This window comes from Chrysemys picta, chromosome 2 (genome assembly GCF_011386835.1).
Source record: "Chrysemys picta bellii isolate R12L10 chromosome 2, ASM1138683v2, whole genome shotgun sequence".
Taxonomy (NCBI): Eukaryota; Metazoa; Chordata; order Testudines; family Emydidae; genus Chrysemys; species Chrysemys picta.
The window spans coordinates 230,234,901-230,254,310 of record NC_088792.1 but is presented as its reverse complement, the minus strand read 5'-3'; the positions used below and the strand labels follow the sequence as shown (position 1 = coordinate 230,254,310).

Genomic DNA, 19,410 nt, shown 5'->3' with positions numbered 1-19,410 from the left:
GGTCAAAATGTAAAAGACAAGGGGGCAGATCCTCTGCTGGTACAAGTTGCCTCTATATATGGATACCATACATGTAAACACCATATGACAACTCACAGCAGCAGAGGATCTTCCCCCACAGATCTCCAGGCAGAGAGAGACAAACAGAGATGTTTCCTGTCTAAGTAGCTTCTATTTATGCCTTTTTAAAAAACTTGCAAATTCTTAACAGCAAATAAACTGATCGTGTAAATTCTCCCCTCCCTTTTGCCTTGGGGAAATGATATTTATACCTGCAAATCTTCATACTGAAATAAACCTACCTGGAAAATATCGCTGGCACATTTTCTACACAGGTTATGTTGACAGGGAAGGATGACCACAGGTTTAGTAAACATCTCTAAACAGATGGGACAAATAAGTTGTTTCTCCAGGTTATCCATGGTTTGCTGCTCTTTGGAAAAGGACTTGTAATTCAGAGAAGTGCTCATCTCCTAGCTGTTCCAAGGTGCATATGTCCAGAATAAAAGGGTACCGTCGATCAGTTTCCGGGTTAGTTTCCTTGAAATAATTCCACAGCTTGTGTGATCAAATGTCCTTTGAATTTCTTTCACTGGAGGACATTGTTAAAACAAAGAGCTGAAGGGAGCTGGAGCCGTTTTTAGCAGCACAACGTCACAAGTTGCCATTCTAACTTGTCCATATATGCAAGTGACACAAGGACAGATTTAGACAGGTGATGGATTACAGAGATGAGAGATCAACATTCCTGTCTCAGAGAGAGGAGGAGGCGGAGGAAGGGGAGAGGAGTTGACAGTTGTCACTGACACATGGCAGCACTCACCCCTTGGAGAAGCACAAGTGTTAACTGCACAGTGAATGCAATCTAGTTCATTCTTACCTCTGCACCATAGTGAAAATTATAGGGCCCTGAATAACCTGATGTCACTTTCTGGTGAAGCAAAAGACTATTATCAGGAATAGTAATGTAACAACCATTGTTTAATTACTGTATGTAATAAATACAATTTTAATAAACTGAAAAGTTACAACAACTTTAATAAACTGTAATAATTTGACTTTGAAGTATTAATAAACTCAAAGCCTGAATTTCAGTAGCGCTGAGTACTCACAAATCTGGAAGACAATAAGAGCTGTGAATAAAGTGTAATAACTTTAAACAACTAATACAAAAATTCTCCAGACTTTATAATTGCTTGAACTTCCTTAGGTAACTAGAACTTAATTTAGAGTGACTATTTGGTCCATTCATTCCATAGCAATTAAAGAATTCCAGTTCCTGATTAAAAGCACAAAAGATACATGAAGAGATTTAATTTTTACTAGCAGATAGGTGATAATTGTGCATGTTTTCCATATCCATAATATAATCCAAATATACTTAAGCTTTGGACACTGCTGATGTTTATATCTGTTTATTAGACACATGGATCCTTCAAAACTTGGCACTTGTTCTAGAGTTATTTTTAAAATGACAATTTCCCAGATAATTTCTGGCATGTGATGCCTGATCTTAGGGCAAAGCCATCTGTGCTTCTATTTGCCAGTAATTTATCACACAACTGTACAAACAATACATATTCCATCTCCAAATTTAAGCCCAATCCCCAAACATACTGTAAGGAATTGCACTGTCTGCTTACATACTGTACATGCAATTAACATATTATCTTCAGTGTTATTTAACTATAAGAATAATTAGAGGAATACAGAATAATTGATCAGTAAAGTACCTTATAGATGGCCTTATTGTTTACAATAGTTAATGTTCATGAAGTGTTTTGAATAGGAAAAGTGCTATACATGTGCTATAGGCTATTAACAAACGTGGTGTTCTCTGGGACAAGATGGACCTAAATTCAATAGCACGACATCTAGTTTTCATGCAACACCAAGGCAGCGGTCTGGAAACCCTGCAGCAGATTCTGGTGAATTAAAAAAAAAACGGAGGTTTTTGCTGACATACATATGAAAATAAGTAATACACTTTGTATGCAAAGTAAGCGAATCACGTTAAATTCAATTAATTTTAGTCTGCTGTTGATTTTCAAGGTAAAGTCAATGGGGCCAGGATTTCACCCAAAATGTATAAATATATGAGACCTTGTCTACACAAGAAAGTTGCACCAGTTTGACAAAATCAGTTTCAGATCACACCTTTAATGAAACCGGTGCAACTTTCTTGTGCAGACAAGGCCTTAAAAGTTGTCAGGGGGAAGTTGTTTTTGCAGCTGAATTGGGGACAGCAGGGAGTTTTGGCACCAGGCAGAGGATGGTGGAAAGGGAAGTTTCTGGCAATAGGGAAGAGATGCATCTCTTTCCCTTCCCTCTGTGGCAGAGTCAGAGATGACTGTTAGTGTCTATGGAAGTTTGAAGTCTCATTCCCTTTCCCCCAGCACTCAACCAGCTTGTCCCTTCTTCATCCCTCCCTTCTACTTCCTTTAAACTCAGTAGAGAAAGGGGAGAAAGGGAGCTTTTGCTTTACGCAAATGACTAGGCCTGTTCTTCTAGCCTATGAAGTAAAGCAGAAGATGATGATCTTCTGAAACAAAAGCTAAATAATACAAGTATCGATGTACTAAAATGTTTGTACACAACTGCACAGAAACAAGCAAGCCAAAGTGGAAGGGCTACTAAATGATGGAGACTATGATGCAGTGGCGTAACTGGAATTTGGTGGAATGTCAGTATAGATGGGTATAATCTCTAAGCAGCCAAGACTGAGAGGGAAGACAAGGTGTTCTGTGTAGAAACGTTTATGCTGCCAATAAGCTGCAGAAGAGAGTGGGGGTGGAATTATTTTAGTAGAAACTCACTGAGGAGGCAGAAGTGGCTCACAGGAGCCTCTTGTTAATAGGCCTTTGATGGTAAGGAGAATCTCAGCTATGGTGGCAACTTGAGACCATTGCTTCTTGTTCTGTCATCTGCCACCACTGAGAACAGACTAGCTCCATCCTCTTTGGAACCCCCCTTCAGATAGTTGAAGGCTGCTATCAAATCCCCCTCACTCTTCTCCTCTGCAGATTAAATAACCCAGTTCCCTCAGCCTCTCCTCATAAATCAAGTGCCCCAGCCCCCTAATCATTTTTGTTGCCCTCTGCTGGACTCTCTCCAATTTGTCCACGTCCCTTCTGTAGTCGGAGGGACCAAAACTGTACGCAATACTTCAGGTGTGGCCTCACCAGTGCCGAATAGAGGGGAATAATCACTTCCCTCAATCTGCTGGCAATGCTCCTACTAATACAGCCCAATATGCCGTTGGCCTTCCTGGCAAGAAGGGCACACTGCTGACTCATATCCAGCTTCTTGTCCACTGTAATCCCCAGGTCCTTTTCTGCAGAACTGCTGCTTAGGAAGTTGGTCCCCAGCCTGTAGCAGTGCATGGGATTCTTCCTTCCGAAGTGCAGGTCTCTGCACTTGTCCTTGTTGAACCTCATCAGATTTCTTTTGGCCCAATCCTCCAATTTGTCTAGGTCACTCTGGACCCTATCCCTACCCTCCAGCGTATCTACCTCTCCCCCCAGCTTAGTGTCATCTGTGAACTTGCTGAGGGTGCAATTCATCCCATCATGTAGATCATTAATAAAGATGTTGAACAAAACTCCGCTTGATACCGGCTGCCAACTAGATATCACTATCTGTTGAGCCTGACAATCTAACCAGCTTTCTATCCACTTTATAGTCCATTCATCCAATCCATACTTCTTTAACTTGCTGGCAAGAATACTGTGGAAGACCGTATCAAAAGCTTTGCTAAATCACTTGATCATTGCCTGTTAGGTTCACTCCCCCTGGGGCACCTGGCATTGGCCACTGTTGGTAGACAGGATACTGGGCTAGATGGACATTTGGTCTGACCCAGTACGGCCTTTCTTATGTTCTTATGTTCTAAAGTCAAGATATATCACATCTATCGCTTTTCCCATATCCACAGAGCCAGTTATCTCATCATAGAAGGCAATCAGGTTGGTCAGGCATGACTTGCCCTTGGTGAATCCATGTTGACTGTTCCTGATCGCCTTCCTCTCCTCCAAGTGCTTCAAAATGGATTCTTTGAGGACCGGCTCCATGATTTTGCCGGGGACTGAAGTGAGGCTGACCAGTCTGTAGTTCTCCAGGTTCTCTTTCTTCCCTTTTTAAAACATTATAGAGCACCAAGTGGACACGTTCCAGGCGCTACTAGCACTGCAAACTGAGCAGCTCCGCGTCCGCCCTCCCCTGCAGCCGCTGTCACAAAACTCTTTCCCATGTGTGACGTTATTGATATAATCTGGGACCATATAGATCATTGTTGCAACCAAGGTCCTGCAGTGGCACCAAATCTTGCATAAAGGAGGTCAAATGAGGTGTCTAAGACAAGGTTACGGTTTACTGGTTATGATTATGCTGTCTATATGTGTGTATCAATTTTGTAGTTGAAGTTATGAATATTGGCTCTATACTGTCTGTATTTCAAACTTATGCTATGCTTCTGGGAAACATCCCAGACAAGTTGGTGTTAGCTCTGCCTAGCCTGCTTGATGGCCCATTAAGCACCATCAGCTATACAACTGACCCATTGAGAGAAGGCAAATATGCCTTGCAACTCAGCAAAGTATGCAGGGACTGGCCCATGTGACTCCAGACTCCATTTTGCTGTAATTTTCCACAGTAAGGACAAAGAGGTGTTCTTACACCTGGAAAAGACTATAAAAGGCTGATACCTCTCCTCCATCTTGTCTTCAATCTTGCTTCTTACCTCTGGAGGGATTTTGCTACAAACTGATGCTCTGAACAATGGACTGAATGACCCATCCCAGCTGTGGATGTACTCCAGAGACTTGATTTTAAACCTGCAGTTTATTCTATCACTGCTACAAGCCTGAACCAAGAACTTTGCCATTACTGTATGTAATTGATAGCTCTCATCTGTATCTTTTTCCTTTTATGAATAAACCTTTAGATTTTAGATTCTAAAGGATTGGCAACAGCGTGATTTGTGGTTAAGATCTAATTTGTATATTGATCTGGGTCTGGGGCTTGATCCTTTGGGATCAGGAGAACCTTTTTCTTTTACTGGGGTATTGGTTTTCATAACTATTTGTCCCCATAACGACTGGTAGTGGTGGTGATACTGGGAAACTGGAGTGTCTAAGGGAATTGCTTGTGTGACTGGTGGTTAGCCAGTGGAGTGAGACCAAAGTCCTCTTTGTCTGGCTGGTTTGGTTTGCCTTAGAGGCGGAAAAACCCCAGGCTTGGGCTGTAACTGCCCTGTTTGAGCAATTTGTCCTAAATTGGCACTCTCAGTTGGGTCCCGCCAGAACGAGCATCGTTATACCATGCACCCCCCAGATACCGCCAACACACTCTTATCAACCTCCTGGCTCCAGTCTGTACTCGCAGCATTCCACTCCTCCCCTGCCACAGTCCAGCACTGCAGACTCCCAGTACCCACTGCACTCAGCACCCATCCCTCTGCAGTTTAGCCCTGCTGAAGTACAGTACCCGCTGCGCTGTACTCCAGAGGACAAGGTAGCATATGATATCTGGACATACACAAATCTTTAACCATCCCGGGACCCCACCTCCTCCGGGGACCCTCCCTTCCCCCATCCCACTCAGTGCTGATGTGTTTTTTTGTTTGTCTCTCTCCACTGGTTGTTTTTTAATAAAAGAATTGTGTTGGTTTGAAAGCAATCTTTATTCCATTAATTGAAAGCAAACAGAGCCCTGCAAAGCAACAGACAATTATTTTAAACCTTCATGTTGCATCGTCTGTACCAATCACAATCACCTCCCAGCATTACAAGCACTGCACTCCCGAGCATTGCAACAAATATTAGTGGCTTTCAGCTTCAAATTGCTGCCTCAAGGCATCCCTGATCCTTATAGCCCTGCGCTGCACCCCTCTAATAGCCCCGGTCTCTGGCTGGTCAAATTCAGCCTCCAGGTACTGAGCCTCAGCGGTCCAGCCCTGAGTGAAGTTTTCACCCTTCCCTTCACAAATATTATGGAGTGTACAGCACATGGCTATAAGCATAGGAATATTGTTATCGGCCAGGTCCAGCCTCCCAAATAGGCAGCACCAGAGGGCATTTAAATGGCCAAAAGCACACTCAACTGTTATTCTGCACTTGCTCAGCCTCTTGTTGAACCGTTTCTTGCTGCTGTCAAGGTGCCCCGTGTATGGCTTCATAAGCCACGGAATTAAGGGGTAGGCAGGGTCTCCCAGGATCACAATGGGCATTTTGACTTCCCCTTCAATGATCTTCTGGTCTGGGAAGAAAGTCCCTGCTTGCAGCTCCCTGAACAGGCCAGTGTTCTGAAAGATGAGTGCGTCAGGCACCTTTCCAGACCAGCCAGCGTTAATGTCCGTGAAACGCCCCCGGTGATCCACAAGCTCCTGGAGAACCACAGAGAAATACCCCTTCCGATTACTGTACTCAGTGGCTAGGTGATCTGGTGCCAGAATTGGAATATGCGTGCCGTCTATCCCCCTCCACAGTTAGGGAAGCCCATTTGTGCAAAGCCATCCACAGTGTCACACACATTGCCCAGAGTCACGGTCTTTTGGAGCAGTATGCGATTAATGGCCCTGCACACTTCCGTCAACACGAGTCCAACGGTCGACTTTCCCACTCCAAACTGGTTAGCGACTGATCGGTAACAGTCTGGAGTAGCCAGCTTCCACAGTGTAATCGCCATGTGCCTCTCCAACAGCAGGGCAGCTCTCATTCTCGTGTCCTTGTGCCGCAGGGCTGGAGCGAGCTCATCACATAGTCCCATGAATGTGGCTTTCCTCATCTGAAAGTTCTGCAGCCACTGTTCATCCCAGACGTGCATGATGATGTGATCTCACCACGTAGTGCTGGTTTCCCCAGCCTAAAAGCAGTGTTCCACTGTGGTCAGCACCTCTGTGAATGCAACAAGCAATCTCGTGTCGTAGCTACTACGCATGGTGAGATCAATGTCGCACTCCTCTTGCCTTTGTAGTTTAAGGAATAACTCCACTGCCACTCGTGACGTGTTAGTCAGAGTAAGCAGCATACTGGTCAACAGTGCGGGATCCATTTCTGCAGACCGAAGAGGCAGAACGCACAGTACACAAACCATTGAAATATGGCGCTAAATGCGGACGAAAGCACAGGGACTGCTGGGTTGCAAAGCAATGCATCGCAGGGCATTGGGACAGGACCCAGGATGCCCCGTGACCCCCTCCGCCTTCCCAGAACCCTTAGTGTCAAAAGAGGAAGAGATGCTCTGTGGGAAGCTGCCCAGAGTGCACTGCTCCGAATACTGATGCAAGTGCCGCAAGTGTGAACACGCTATTGCACAGGCAACTGATAGTGTGAACACACGACAGTGGTTTCCCTTCAGCATTCTCTGAACAGCTCTGTAACTGTTGGTGCTCTAACTCTGACAGTGTAGACATACCCTAACCGTACCAACACAGTGGTGCCACTTCAGCACTGTACGTATAGACATGGCCTTAGTCACCTCCACTCACAGATACAGAAGGAATGATCCAGTCCACAGAAATTAGCTCTAGATATGGCTCCTTGCCCACACAACAAAATGAAATCAGATTAACATCGCAATGCAGTGTTCTTATGATCATTCTTAATCATCACTTAATTGACTCTGATGCTAGCTTTTGTGAAACTGGGAAGCCAGGTGCCAGCTCAAACTAAGGTCACAAAGTTTACACTGAACACTCAATGATGCATAGCTGGAAGCTGTCTGTCTGACTTGTAAGTTAATATTGATAAAACAGGTATTAGAATTATGAGCAAGTGTACAGAGTTTACACTCTATTGAATGCTTGTGATTTGCTCCATGCATTAATCTTAATTCTAATATCTGTATTCCAAATTACAACCTGATGTGTGTGGTTGTACTGTGAGCCTCTGTCACTGTATGAATAATCATAGAGAAGCGGAACATTAATTAGTGTGAAGAGATGCTCTTCTACTGAAATTGTTACACCTTCCCAATAGGAGACCCATTATTTCTGTCTAGACTCAGTTTCCCTCCTATAACTGGAAATTCAATACATTTTCATAGAGAACCTGTCAACAAAAGGATTAAAGACTCTTGTTGTTCTTATGCTCTCTTCACCCTGAAGATGAGACATAGAAATGGACTCCTACTCTAAGCAGAGATTACAGCTCAGAGCACGTACCAGGAGGACGACAAACACCCCAAACCAAAGGAACTAAGAATACGAAAGTACCTCAACTCAACAAGGAAAGGGGACAGAGCAAACTACGCTGTTCCCGGTTCCTTAACTTTCAAAAAAATACACCTTTCCAGAGACCATCAGAGAAACATACAAACGCCCCTGCCTTGCACACGCACCCATACCTAACACCTCTGTTCATGACAACAAGAAGAGCAAAAACTGCAAAGGAAAAGGGACCAGTTGCCTCTCTGCCCGCGTAATCAGCGCACAGCTCGAGGACAGCAAAACTTCAGATTATCTACGGACAGCCAGAAATTCCGCCAGATCGGGCTTGTAGCAATTCTCCACCAGAAGCCTTTTACACACTATGTGCAATCACAGTTGCCCAAAGAAATCCCAGCTCTACAAATGGGATGGACAAAAGCCCCGAACGGAAAGAAATGGAACCTCACACTACTCCATCAATTGAGCTCTATGATGCTGAGGAAAGATGGACAAAGAGAGAGCAAACCATTGAAACGCACACATTGCCAAGTCCTGTGATGAAGAAATAGTTTTCCAGATAGTTAGCTTCTGATAGTTATGATCAATGATATCTATTAGGTATGTGAATAAGCACATGAGGCTCATAACAAACCTAACTGGAGAAAGAACATCTTTTTAAAATTATACTTTAATTGATCTTCCCTCATGGACTAGCGAGTGCCATGCACTCTGTTGGGGTAACCCCCAAGCATTGGAGACTCTGGTGTGGTCTGAGTCCTGGTTTAAGCTCTACCTGTGTGAGCAAAATAAGGTTGCCTTGTCAAGATCACCACAGCAGCAAGTTCTTTCTGCTGAGCCTTAAAACTAGCCAGGTCAACCTTTCCAGGTGGATTAATTAGCTCAGCTGGGTTGCGGTAGGACCACCTGATTAATCAGCCTGCCTGATTGGCTGAAGGAAGCCAGCAGGCCTGCTTTTAAGGTCAGCAGCAGCAAGTAACTAGCTGCCCAATGTGTATGCTATTGCCTATAGCTACAATTATGTCTCTATTTGCTTCCTAAATTCTTGTATGTCAAGAACTCCTTAGTCAAAGGGCACCAAATTTGGATCATTAACAGAGCATAGCACCCCCTGAAACACACCAAATGTCAAGGCAAACCAACTAAGCATGTCAATTATAGAGCACTTAGCAGAGCTGCCCTTTAAACAGAAAGCTGGTCTTAGCCTTAACTATACCTAGTACCTCAGTTTAATGAGAAGAAGAGAAAAAATTCCAAAGTAAATTGGACAAGCTGCCTGCCTGCCTGTGTATTCATTGCATAGGGCAAGGGCAGCAACTCTTCAGATTATCTATGGGATAGTCCAGTAACTCATTACAAGAAAATCCTTGAGCTGGGGCTTGTAACCATTCTCAACCAGAAAGGTTTTACGTACATTGAGCAATGACAGTGGTAAAAATAAATACGTACACTACCAATGTGATGGACAAAAACCCAAGACTCAGGGAAATGGAATTGCTTCCTGCCAGTACTTGATTAATAGAGCTCACGGATGAAAGGTAGACAAAATGGAATCTAATGTTTGAAACACTCTCAAAAACAAACACATTGCTACAATTTTTACAATAACAGCACACAGCAGCAGGCTTTTTGCTCACCCCCCATTCTGCTTCTTCCCAGGCAGCAAAACCTAACTCCCCTGCACCTCTAACCTACCACTCAGAAAAAAAAAACCCAACAAAAACAAGTGGGAGAAAAACAAAAGCAAACAGCTTTTATCTAAGCCAACAGTGGAGAGAAGCCAGAGACTCCATGAAGTATAGCCATGCTACAGTAATTAGTATGGCCAGTCTATTTTGTATCAAATTTGCCCCAAGATGAGGGCGATAATGAATGGAACTTCTAAGCCTTAAAATCGATACTGCTTGCACTGTGGGTGCGGGAGGGCAAAGAAAAAGGAACTCTGCCTATAAAAGGTGTCCAAGTACTCAGAAGCAGGTGTGGCAGATGAAAGTAGTTGAAAGTTGTGTTTTAACTCAAGTACATTTCCAGTTGCCAGTGGCCCATGAAATGAATAAAATATGGTAATGGCCACAATCCAAGCTCGAAAGAAGAGTGTGCAGCGAAGGCAAAAATTTCCTTCAAGCTGCAGTCAAACCAGCAACCGAAGAGATAGAAGGTAGAAGAAAAAAAGAGGAGAGAAGAAAAAAAAACCCTACATCTTAGAGAATGCAGGCACCAATCCTGTTATTATTTATATAATAAGGAAGCCTTTGGTCACTTGAGCCAATTCCACCCTACCCTGTCATAACTCCACAAACCTCGTCCAGAGATTTCATCTTTATAGTGTATAACAAATTACCTTCATACTTACTTACACAACACCTTGGAAAGGACCTCCACTCAGCAAGTACAGTGTACATAGCAGAATATAGTTTGCACGTTTTTTCTTCAAAGATGCTACAGGTCCACTGCATCCTACCACATACTGCTCTGTTTGCAGTCAAAAAAATATCTTGGACTTCAGCTAAAGAAGGAGAAAAGCATAAATTACCTTTCCCAGGAAAACAAATAAAAACTGGCATACAACAGTTAACAGATAGTATGGCCAGAAGGGATAGATCAACTAGTCTGACTTCCTTATATATCACAGGCTTTTTAAGTTCATCCAGTTATCCCAGTAAGACCAGTAAATTGTGTTTTTCTAAAGCATACATTCTAGAAAGCTATCCAGTCTTGATTTGAAGATATTGAGAAATGAAGAATCTAGCACTTTTCTTGTAAGTTTTTTTCAATGGTTAATTAACCTCACTATTCAAAAAATTGTGTCTTATTTCTCAATTGAGTTTGTCTGGCTTCAGCTTCCAGCCTTTTGTTCTTGGTATCCCTTTCTGAGCTAGATTAAAGAGGCCTTTTGTACCTGGAATGTTCTCCCTGTAAAGATATTTAAAGTCTGTAATCAAGTCCCCTCTCTATTTTTTTTTTTATAAGCTAAACAGTTTGTGGTCTTTAAGTCTTTATACAGCATTTTACCTAGCCCTCAAATTATTTTTATATATCTTTTTGCACCTTCTCTGATTTTTCAAATGTGGACCCATGAACTGTGTGCAGTATTCTAGTACTGGTCTCACTAATGTCATAGACAGAGGTAAAATCATTTCCCTACTCCTAATGTTTGATCTGAGCATCAATGGCATTCATGAATTTATCCCCACAGCTTTATGTCTATACAGCAACTGGGAGGTGTGATTGCAGCACATGTAGACATATCTGAGGTAGCTTTGATCTAGTAGGCTCCTCATTGCAGTGTATACATATATGGTAGGATAAGAAGTTTAATGTCTTTCCCATGGTCATAAAAGAATTCTGAGGCAGAACTGAACATAGATTTTCTGAGTGTTATGCTAATGCTTAACCCATAAGATCTCCTTATATTTGACCAGGTTTGGCACAGGCTCCTGCACATGTTGCAAGATGAAATATTCTCTGAACATATGCAAATAATTTTAAGAACTGCTGAATCCTTGAGAACCAAACCAGATGTATTTTGTGGGTGATTTCCCTCCCAGCTGCTATTAGGAGTTGCTCTCTCTTGGGGCTTCCATGAATAGCAAAATCAGGTTGGAAGCCCTCCCACCACAGGGAATGAGGATATGCCTACCCTTGAGCTGGAGATGTAATTTCCAGCCTGAGCACATATATGCATGTGGCTGTGGGGGCAGTGAGACAGGCTGGCCGTCCCAGGTACCCTAACTACATACTCTGGTGGCTAGCCTATATTGTGAACCACACAGGCTATTTTTAGCATGCTAGCTTGATTAAAGCTAGCACATATATATCTACTTGAGCTGGAAATTACACATCTAGCTGCAGAGATTATATTGTATAACCAGGGCCGGCTCCAGCTTTTTTGCCACCCCAACCAGCGAAGCGGAAAAAAAAAGATAAAGCTGCGATTGGAGGCACTTTGGCGGCAGCTCAACTGCGCCGCTTCATTCTTCGACGGCAATTTGGCAGTGGGTCCTTCTCTCCAAGAGGGACTGAGGGACCCGCCGCCGAAGACCCGGATGTGCCGCCCCTTTCCATTGGCCGCCCCAAGCACCTGCTTCCTTCACTGGTGCCTGGAGCCGCCCTGAGTATAACTATTTCAGTAAACACCATAAACTAGCCAAAATAAGTGTGCTGGTACAAAAACTATGTAGCATCAAGCAGAGCCACTTACTGTTACTTGGGTGACATCTGACACATTATTACCCTATTTGGGGATGGAAAGAAAATGATGATTTTTGGGGTATAATTTGTATTAGACAAATTATAAATGACTATGAAGGGGATTCTTTACCACGGTGCTGGATACAGCCAGGCAAGATGATGTAGTTTTAGCTAGATTTCTAGGTCACATACTAACTAATCACAGCCTGGCTATTTTGGTAATGCTCCATGTACAGTTCTAGCGCTGCCTACTGCTCTGTAACAAACCTAATCACAGTAACAAGAAACCCCCACAGGCTGAAAGCACCCAAGGGCCTGCTCCTTTGCAGCCTGTTCAGGGACTGTCCATAAAACAACGTGGCTCAGGGCCCTAGAGATGAAAGGCAAGAGGTGGATAACTGCCCCTGGGGACCCCCCCACGGGGGAAGGTGGGTCACGCTGCTTTAGCCTGGCCTGCACCACCGCTGTGCGCGGCAGCCCGCCCGCGCCTGAGCGCGGGCAGTGACCGGGGCTGGGCGGGCAGGCGTGACCAGGCTACCGGGGGGAAGGCAGGAACCACCGGGCCCCACACCTGGCTCCCAGTTCGGTGGCAGAGCAGGCAGTGGCCGGGCCAGGGATGCTACCTGCGCAGGGGCGGTTTCCGCGCGCCTCCCTCCTCTAGTAACTGAATCTTGGGAACAAAACCATTCAAAATATGAAGAGAGAGAAAATAAAAACTTAGTCTCCTTCGAGCCGGAATCGAACCAGCGACCTAAGGATTCCCGCAGGCAGTTCCTCTACAGTCCTCCGCTCTACCAGCTGAGCTATCGAAGGGACATGGAAAAAACTGCCCCAGACACATACAAGAGTCTCAGACGAGCGAGTTCTAACTCCGAGCATGCGCACCACAACTGAGCGGTGCAAGATGGAGCAGAAGCATCAGGGCCAAGGCCCGCTATTTGCCACGGGCTCCGCTCGGCGCGTGGTCAGACTCACGGTCTCAGACTCGCTCACTGCACCACTGGCCCAGCGAGTCCCGCACCCGCGGCTCCGGAGCGCGCTTCCCCAGGGGCAGGAAAGCTGGGGGAAGAGAAAGACCCCAGCCTCTGCCCGCTCTCGCGGCTCTTTCCCTGCCCCCACCACCTCCGCCCTTCCTCTCTCATCCCTGCCCTGTCCCTCACTACCCCAAGGCTGATGTTTTGTTGACTCCTGCGCCGTATGGTCTGACAGCCCTGGCAGTACTCCCGTGCCCTACCCCCAGCGCTGCCTCTGCTTCTCCACAGCTCAGCTCTGTCTTTCTCCCCCTTGTTGGGTTTGCAGGGCCCATGTTTTCATCTGCCCCACAGAGTTGACAAGTGTTTGTCAAGATAGGTTTTTTTAAATCACGGCTCCAAATTCTCACGTGCGGACCATTGTTTTAGCACTTGCCTTTCACTGCGTCTGGTCCTTTGAAGGAAGAGCCCTTACTCCTGTCCTGTGCAGTATCCCTTGGGCTGCCATGGATTTCTGGGTGGGAGTAAGGCCTGGCCTACACAGAGCTTTTGTAGTGGTATAACAATTTACCAATATACCAGTCAAAGCCCTACCCTGGACATGATTGTAGTGGTGACTTATAGACTCATAGACATTAAGGTCAGAAGGGACCATTATGATCATCTAGTCTGACCTCTTGCACAGCGCAGGCCACAGAACCTCACCCACCCACTCCTATAACAAACCCCTAACCTATGCCTGAGTTATTGAGGTCCTCAAATCGTGGTTTAAAGACCTCAAGGTGCAGAGAATCCTCTAGCAAGTGACCCGTGCCCCACGCTGCGAGGAAGGCGAAAAACCTCCAGGGCCTCTGCCAATCTGCCCTGGAGGAAAATTCCTTTCCAACCCCAAATATGGCAATCAGTTAAACCCTGAGCATGTGGGCAGGGCCGGCTTCAGGCACCAGCATAGCAAGCAGGTGCCTGGGGCGGCCAATGAAGAGGGCGGCGGCACGTCCGGTCGTTTGGCGGCAATTCAGCGGAGGGGCCGGTACTCCCTCTCGGAGCGAAGGACCTGCTGGCGATGGCGGCGCTTTTTTTTTTTTTTTTTTTTTGCTGCTTGGGGCGGCAAAAATGCTAGATCCGGCCCTGCATGTGGGCAAGAGTCACCAGCCAGCACCCAGGAAATAATTCTCTGTAGCAACTCAGATCCCACCCCATCTAACATCCCATCACAGACCATTGGGCATATTTACCTGCTAATAATCAACCATCAATTAATTGCCAAAATTAGGCTATCCTGTCATACCATCCCCTCCATAAACTTATCAAGCTTAGTCTTGAAGCCAGATATGTCTTTTGCCCCCACTACTCCCCTTGGAAGGCTGTTCCAGAACTTCACTCCTCTAATGGTTAGAAACCTTTGTTTAATTTCAAGTCTAAACTTCCTAATGTCCAGTTTATATCCATTTGTTCTTGTGTTCACATTGGTATTAAGCTTAAATAATTCGTCTCCCTCCCTGATATTTATCCCTCTGAAATATTTATAAAGAGCAATCATATCTCCCCTCAGCCTTCTTTTGGTTAGGCTAAACAAGCCAAGCTCTTTGAGTCTCCTTTCATAAGACAGGTTTTCCATTTCTCAGATCATCCTAGTAGCCCTTCTCTGTACCTGTTCCACTTTGAATTCATCCTTCTTAAACATGAGAGACTAGAACTGCACACAATATTCCAGATGAGGTCTCACCAGTGCCTTGTATAATGGTACTAACACCTCCTTATCTTTACTGGAAATACCTCGCCTGATGCATCCCATATGACTTATGCCAGTATAGTTATTCCCCTTTCCATATGGAAAAAGCTATACTGCTACAAAGCACTTTTATATCAGTATAACTGTGCTCACAGTAGGTGGGGTCATATCCTACCTCCTTTAATTATGCTGGTATTGACCCCCCAGCATAATTAAAGTAGTAGTCTAGCTAAGCCCCTAGTGTCTGCTTTTGCAGACCCCTCTGTAAGATCAGCTGTTTAGATTGCAAGCTCTTTGGGGCAAATAACCTTTGCCTTTAAATAACCTTCCACACTTTTGATACTATATAAGTATCCTCTAGCTCTTCATGCTCCCTTCTACATTATCCACCCTAAAGGCAGGTTTAAACTTAAAAGGCTGGCTCAGTGCAGCTGTAATGAAGACATTACTATGCCAACAGGAGAGCTTCTCCTGTCAGTGTAGTTAATCCACCTTAGCAAGTGGCGATAGCTATGTTGATGGGAGCGTTTCTCCTGTCAACATAGCACTCTTTACACTGGAGATTAGGTTGGTATAACGGAATCAATCAGGAGTGATGTAGTTCTACTGATGTAAGTTTGTAATATAGACCTAGCCTCTGTATACTGTTACCCTAATGCCATATTTATAAGTTTGGGTAGAATAATACTATATGTCTCTCTATTCATAATCAAAAGCCAATATTCAGGGCCAGTGGCGCAATGGATAACGCGTCTGACTACGGATCAGAAGATTGTAGGTTCGACTCCTGCCTGGCTCGAGTGTTCTTTTCTGAAAAACAAGTCTCCTGAATTATTTTCTTTCTGACATTTTACTAATTGATTAGAGCTTGCCTGGGAGAAACTGCTGTTATAGCTAACATTGCAAAATGACTTTCATTATAATTTACTAGTTTCGCTCCACAACACTCTTAAAAACCCCAAATTCCTTCTGACCTGAAGCTTCCTTTCTTGGTGTCAGGCCACTGGAAAACCTTTTGGTTTCTGTAAAATACTTTCTGCTGTTTTTTTAATTTCTCTTTTGCACTTTTTTACTTTAAATTTGGCATTTTTGCCCTTTACAGTTACATTTTCACAGTGCAGCCATCACATATTCAAATCGAGCAGCACAAGTTCCCAATAAGTCATGAGAATTTGAAAAAATAACTTTATGAAGTTATAAATACTTGAACTGGGTTTTGTGGACATGCAGTAAATCAGGACTTCAAACAGAGAGCTTGCCATTCCAAACTATTTCATAGTGTTCGCTTCCATCTGCAGCATGGCTTACTCCGGAGTGGGAGTTCTGTTCTATTCAGATAATGATACTGCACTTAGTACTGTGGACAATTTAGAATCATAGAATATCAGGGTTGGAAGAGACCTCAGGAGGTCTTCTAGTCCAACCCCCTGCTCAAAGCAGGACCTAATCCCAACTAAATCATCCCAGCCAGGACTTTGTCAAGCCTGATCTTAAAACCTCTAAGGAAGGAGATTCCACCACCTCCTTAGGTAACCCATTCCAGTGCTTCACCACTCCTAGTGAAAAAGTTTTTCCTAATATCCAATCTAAACCTCCCCCACTGCAACTTGAGACCATTACTCCTTGTTCTGTCATATGGTACCACTGAGAACAGTCTAGATCCATCCTCTTTGGAACCCCCTTTCAGGTAGTTGAAAGCAGCTATCAAATCCCCCCTCATTCTTCTCTTCTGCAGAGTAAACAATCCCAGTTCCCTCAGCCTCTCCTCATAATTCATGTGCTCCAGCCCCCTAATCATTTTGGTTGCCCTCCGCTGGACTCTTTCCAATTTTCCCACATCCTTCTTGTAGTGTGGGGCCCAAAACTGGACACAGTACTCCAGGTGAGGCCTCACCAATGTCGAACAGAGGGAAACGATCACGTCCCTCGATATGCTGGCAATGCCCCTACTTATACAGCCCAAAATGCCGTTAGCCTTCTTGGCAACAAGGGCACACTGTTGACTCATATCCAGCTACTTGTCCACCGTAACCCCTAGGTCCTTTTCTGCAGAACTGCTGCCTAGCCACTTGGTCCCTAGTCTGTAACAGTGAATGGGATTCTTCCGTCCTAAGTGCAGGACTCTGCACTTGTCCTTGTTGAACCTCATCAGGTTTCTTTTGGCCCAATCCTCTAATTTGTCTAGGTCCCTCTGTATCCTATCCCTACCCTCCAACGTATCTACCACTCCACCCAGTTTAGTGTCATCTGCAAACTTGCTGAGAGTGCAACTTACTAAACTTGTAAAAGAAAAAAAAAGCTATGATCTTGATGTAAAGATGATAGAGTGCTAAAACTAAAGCTCAAACTACAACATTTATCAGTGATCATGGGGCTTGTTCACTGTAAATTTATGGAAAATTTTATTAAATCTACAAATATTTGGTATTTTGAGTATTTCTTACCATTTCAATTATGTTAGCTTCCTGATCAAAAATTATTCTTCTTTAAACATACTGAAAATATCACATATACTTTAAAAATATCTTAGAATTAAGGCTAAGATTTTGTCACAGAGGTCACAGAATCTGTGACTTCCAGAGAACTCTATGACATTTTCTGCTTCAGCCCTGGGGCCATGGGGCTGGAGCTGTCAGCCAGGTGGTGGTGTTGCCGGCCCAAAGGGCCCGAGGGGGGGCAACAGGGTTCGTTGCCCGGTGTGCGTCGCACCAATAGACACACCAGGGTGGAGAAGCAAACCAAATTTATTCAAGAGCTCTGAATAGGAACTAGGAGACCAGCATGTCTCAAATCAAGCGCAGCAAATACAAGCAAGTTTCCCATTTTATATTCCAAGCTGTTTGTGTACAAGCCTTTGTTCTGTTTCTCCCTTACCCCTCCCTTCCCGACAACAAGCATTACATTGTGGCGTGTTAGAAAAGTTCTCGTCCACACGCTTATCTTCGACCTTGCAAGCTCTACGTAGTAGGCCTTTCCCTCCTCCTTTCTCCCTTCTTATCACTGCTTCTGCTAATGTGAGCGAAACTGCAGCTGTCTGCTAAAAAGCTGACCATTACATATTCTGCTTCAGCATTTTTGGCTGTTAGCATGGAGGCTGGTGAAAGTTCACAAGATGGAGTTACTGTAGCTCACTTAGACCCAGAGCAGGGGGGTTTCATCGGCACTTATGGCCTTCCATCCCCCCGAGTTACCTGAGCTATGCCTAGTGACGCCAACAGTGGGGAACCCTGCATCTCCGAGCCATGGGGCAACAGGGTACCCCAGAGCTCCCAGCCACCATGGGTGTTGGTAGGGACCCCTGCATCTCTGAGCCATGGGGCAACAGGGTACCCCGAGCTCCCAGCCATAGTGTGCAGCAGGGGGGCTTCCGAGAGCTTTAAGCTGCTGGCCCTGCAGCTCTGAGCTACCATGGGTGGCAGGGGAGACCCTAGCACACTCAGCCACTATGGGCAGTCGGGGGGAGCCCCAGAATACCAGCAGCAGTGGGTGCTGAACCCTCCTCCCTCCACATTTTGTCACAGTTATTTTTAGTAAAAGTCAGGGACAGGTCACAGGCAATAAACAAAAATAACTTGCAAAATACTTCTATATTAACTAGACTTCTTAGAGTAATTTTCATAACATAAAACAAAGATCAGATAGTGAATGGGGGGGTCTAGGAATGAAAAAGTAAACTGCAGGTTAGTAAATATATAATATGGTCTGATATTTCTAAAGTATAACATCATCATCATGGAAAATAATTTATCATATGAATATCAGTACTGGATTCCCAGACCTAATTATTTCCCGCTATACTTTGTTTAATTAAAGATGATAGGCCAGATCAAAGATCAGTCAATGAATGGACCTATACTTTTTTAGGATCTGGCCTAAAAAAATTTATTTTCATAAAATAGCTGGGGAAAAAATGAAACCCAGTACTCACCACTTGTAGGTGAACTTTAATAGGTCGTTGCTCCCTGAAAAGCAATACTTTTGTTTTTAACAATACATATTCCTAATTTTCATTTTCTATTAGGCCAAGAGTTTCCATGTTAGTATCTTTTTAACTGCTACCTAAAAGAAGCCCATATTTTCCCCTACATTTCCCAAAAATAAGTACCGCTCTTAGGCAGTTACTTTTCTAGAGGGATTTGGTATGCTTTTAAAATTTTCACCATTTCACAGCTCATTATGCAATCCCTGAATTTAATTGTTTGAAAGAATGCACATTTGTAATTATTTCAAAAGGTTAACTATAAATGGGGTAAAAATACTTGAATATTTCTTGCAATTCCAATTTACCAGTTCTAATTTAGGCCACTGTTCAATTGTGATCTGGGAGTTCTGTTGGACATGCAGGCATAAAA

General features: G+C 44.3%; 1 protein-coding gene and 2 non-coding genes across 19 annotated transcripts in view; 1 reads left to right on the top strand and 2 right to left on the bottom strand.

Moving 5' to 3' along the window:
* TRIM55 (tripartite motif containing 55) overlaps nt 1-19,410 on the bottom strand; it is a 146,336-nt gene that overhangs the window by 126,065 nt on the left and 861 nt on the right. For 5 of the 17 annotated variants that reach the window (XR_010598889.1, XR_010598890.1, XM_024109499.3 and 2 more), the window contains exons 1-4: nt 13,331-13,501; nt 10,518-10,670; nt 1,734-1,925; nt 303-825 (exon numbers count right to left, since the gene is read on the bottom strand). Coding sequence is in view for 15 of the 17 variants with exons in the window: in XM_024109499.3 (XP_023965267.2) it covers nt 303-470 (168 nt within the window). In the remaining 2 variants the exon portion in view is untranslated. Of the gene's footprint in view, nt 1-302; nt 826-1,733; nt 1,926-10,517; nt 10,671-13,297; nt 13,506-19,410 lie in introns of those variants that run through there. The other 12 variants (XM_008173220.4, XM_008173226.4, XM_065585664.1 and 9 more) reach the window with 7 other exon arrangements.
* Nucleotides 13,079-13,168, bottom strand: TRNAY-GUA (transfer RNA tyrosine (anticodon GUA)). Its single transcript is given in 2 exon segments — nt 13,079-13,114; nt 13,132-13,168. It is a non-coding gene; the product is annotated as a tRNA-Tyr (tRNA).
* Nucleotides 15,785-15,857, top strand: TRNAR-ACG (transfer RNA arginine (anticodon ACG)). Its single transcript has one exon. It is a non-coding gene; the product is annotated as a tRNA-Arg (tRNA).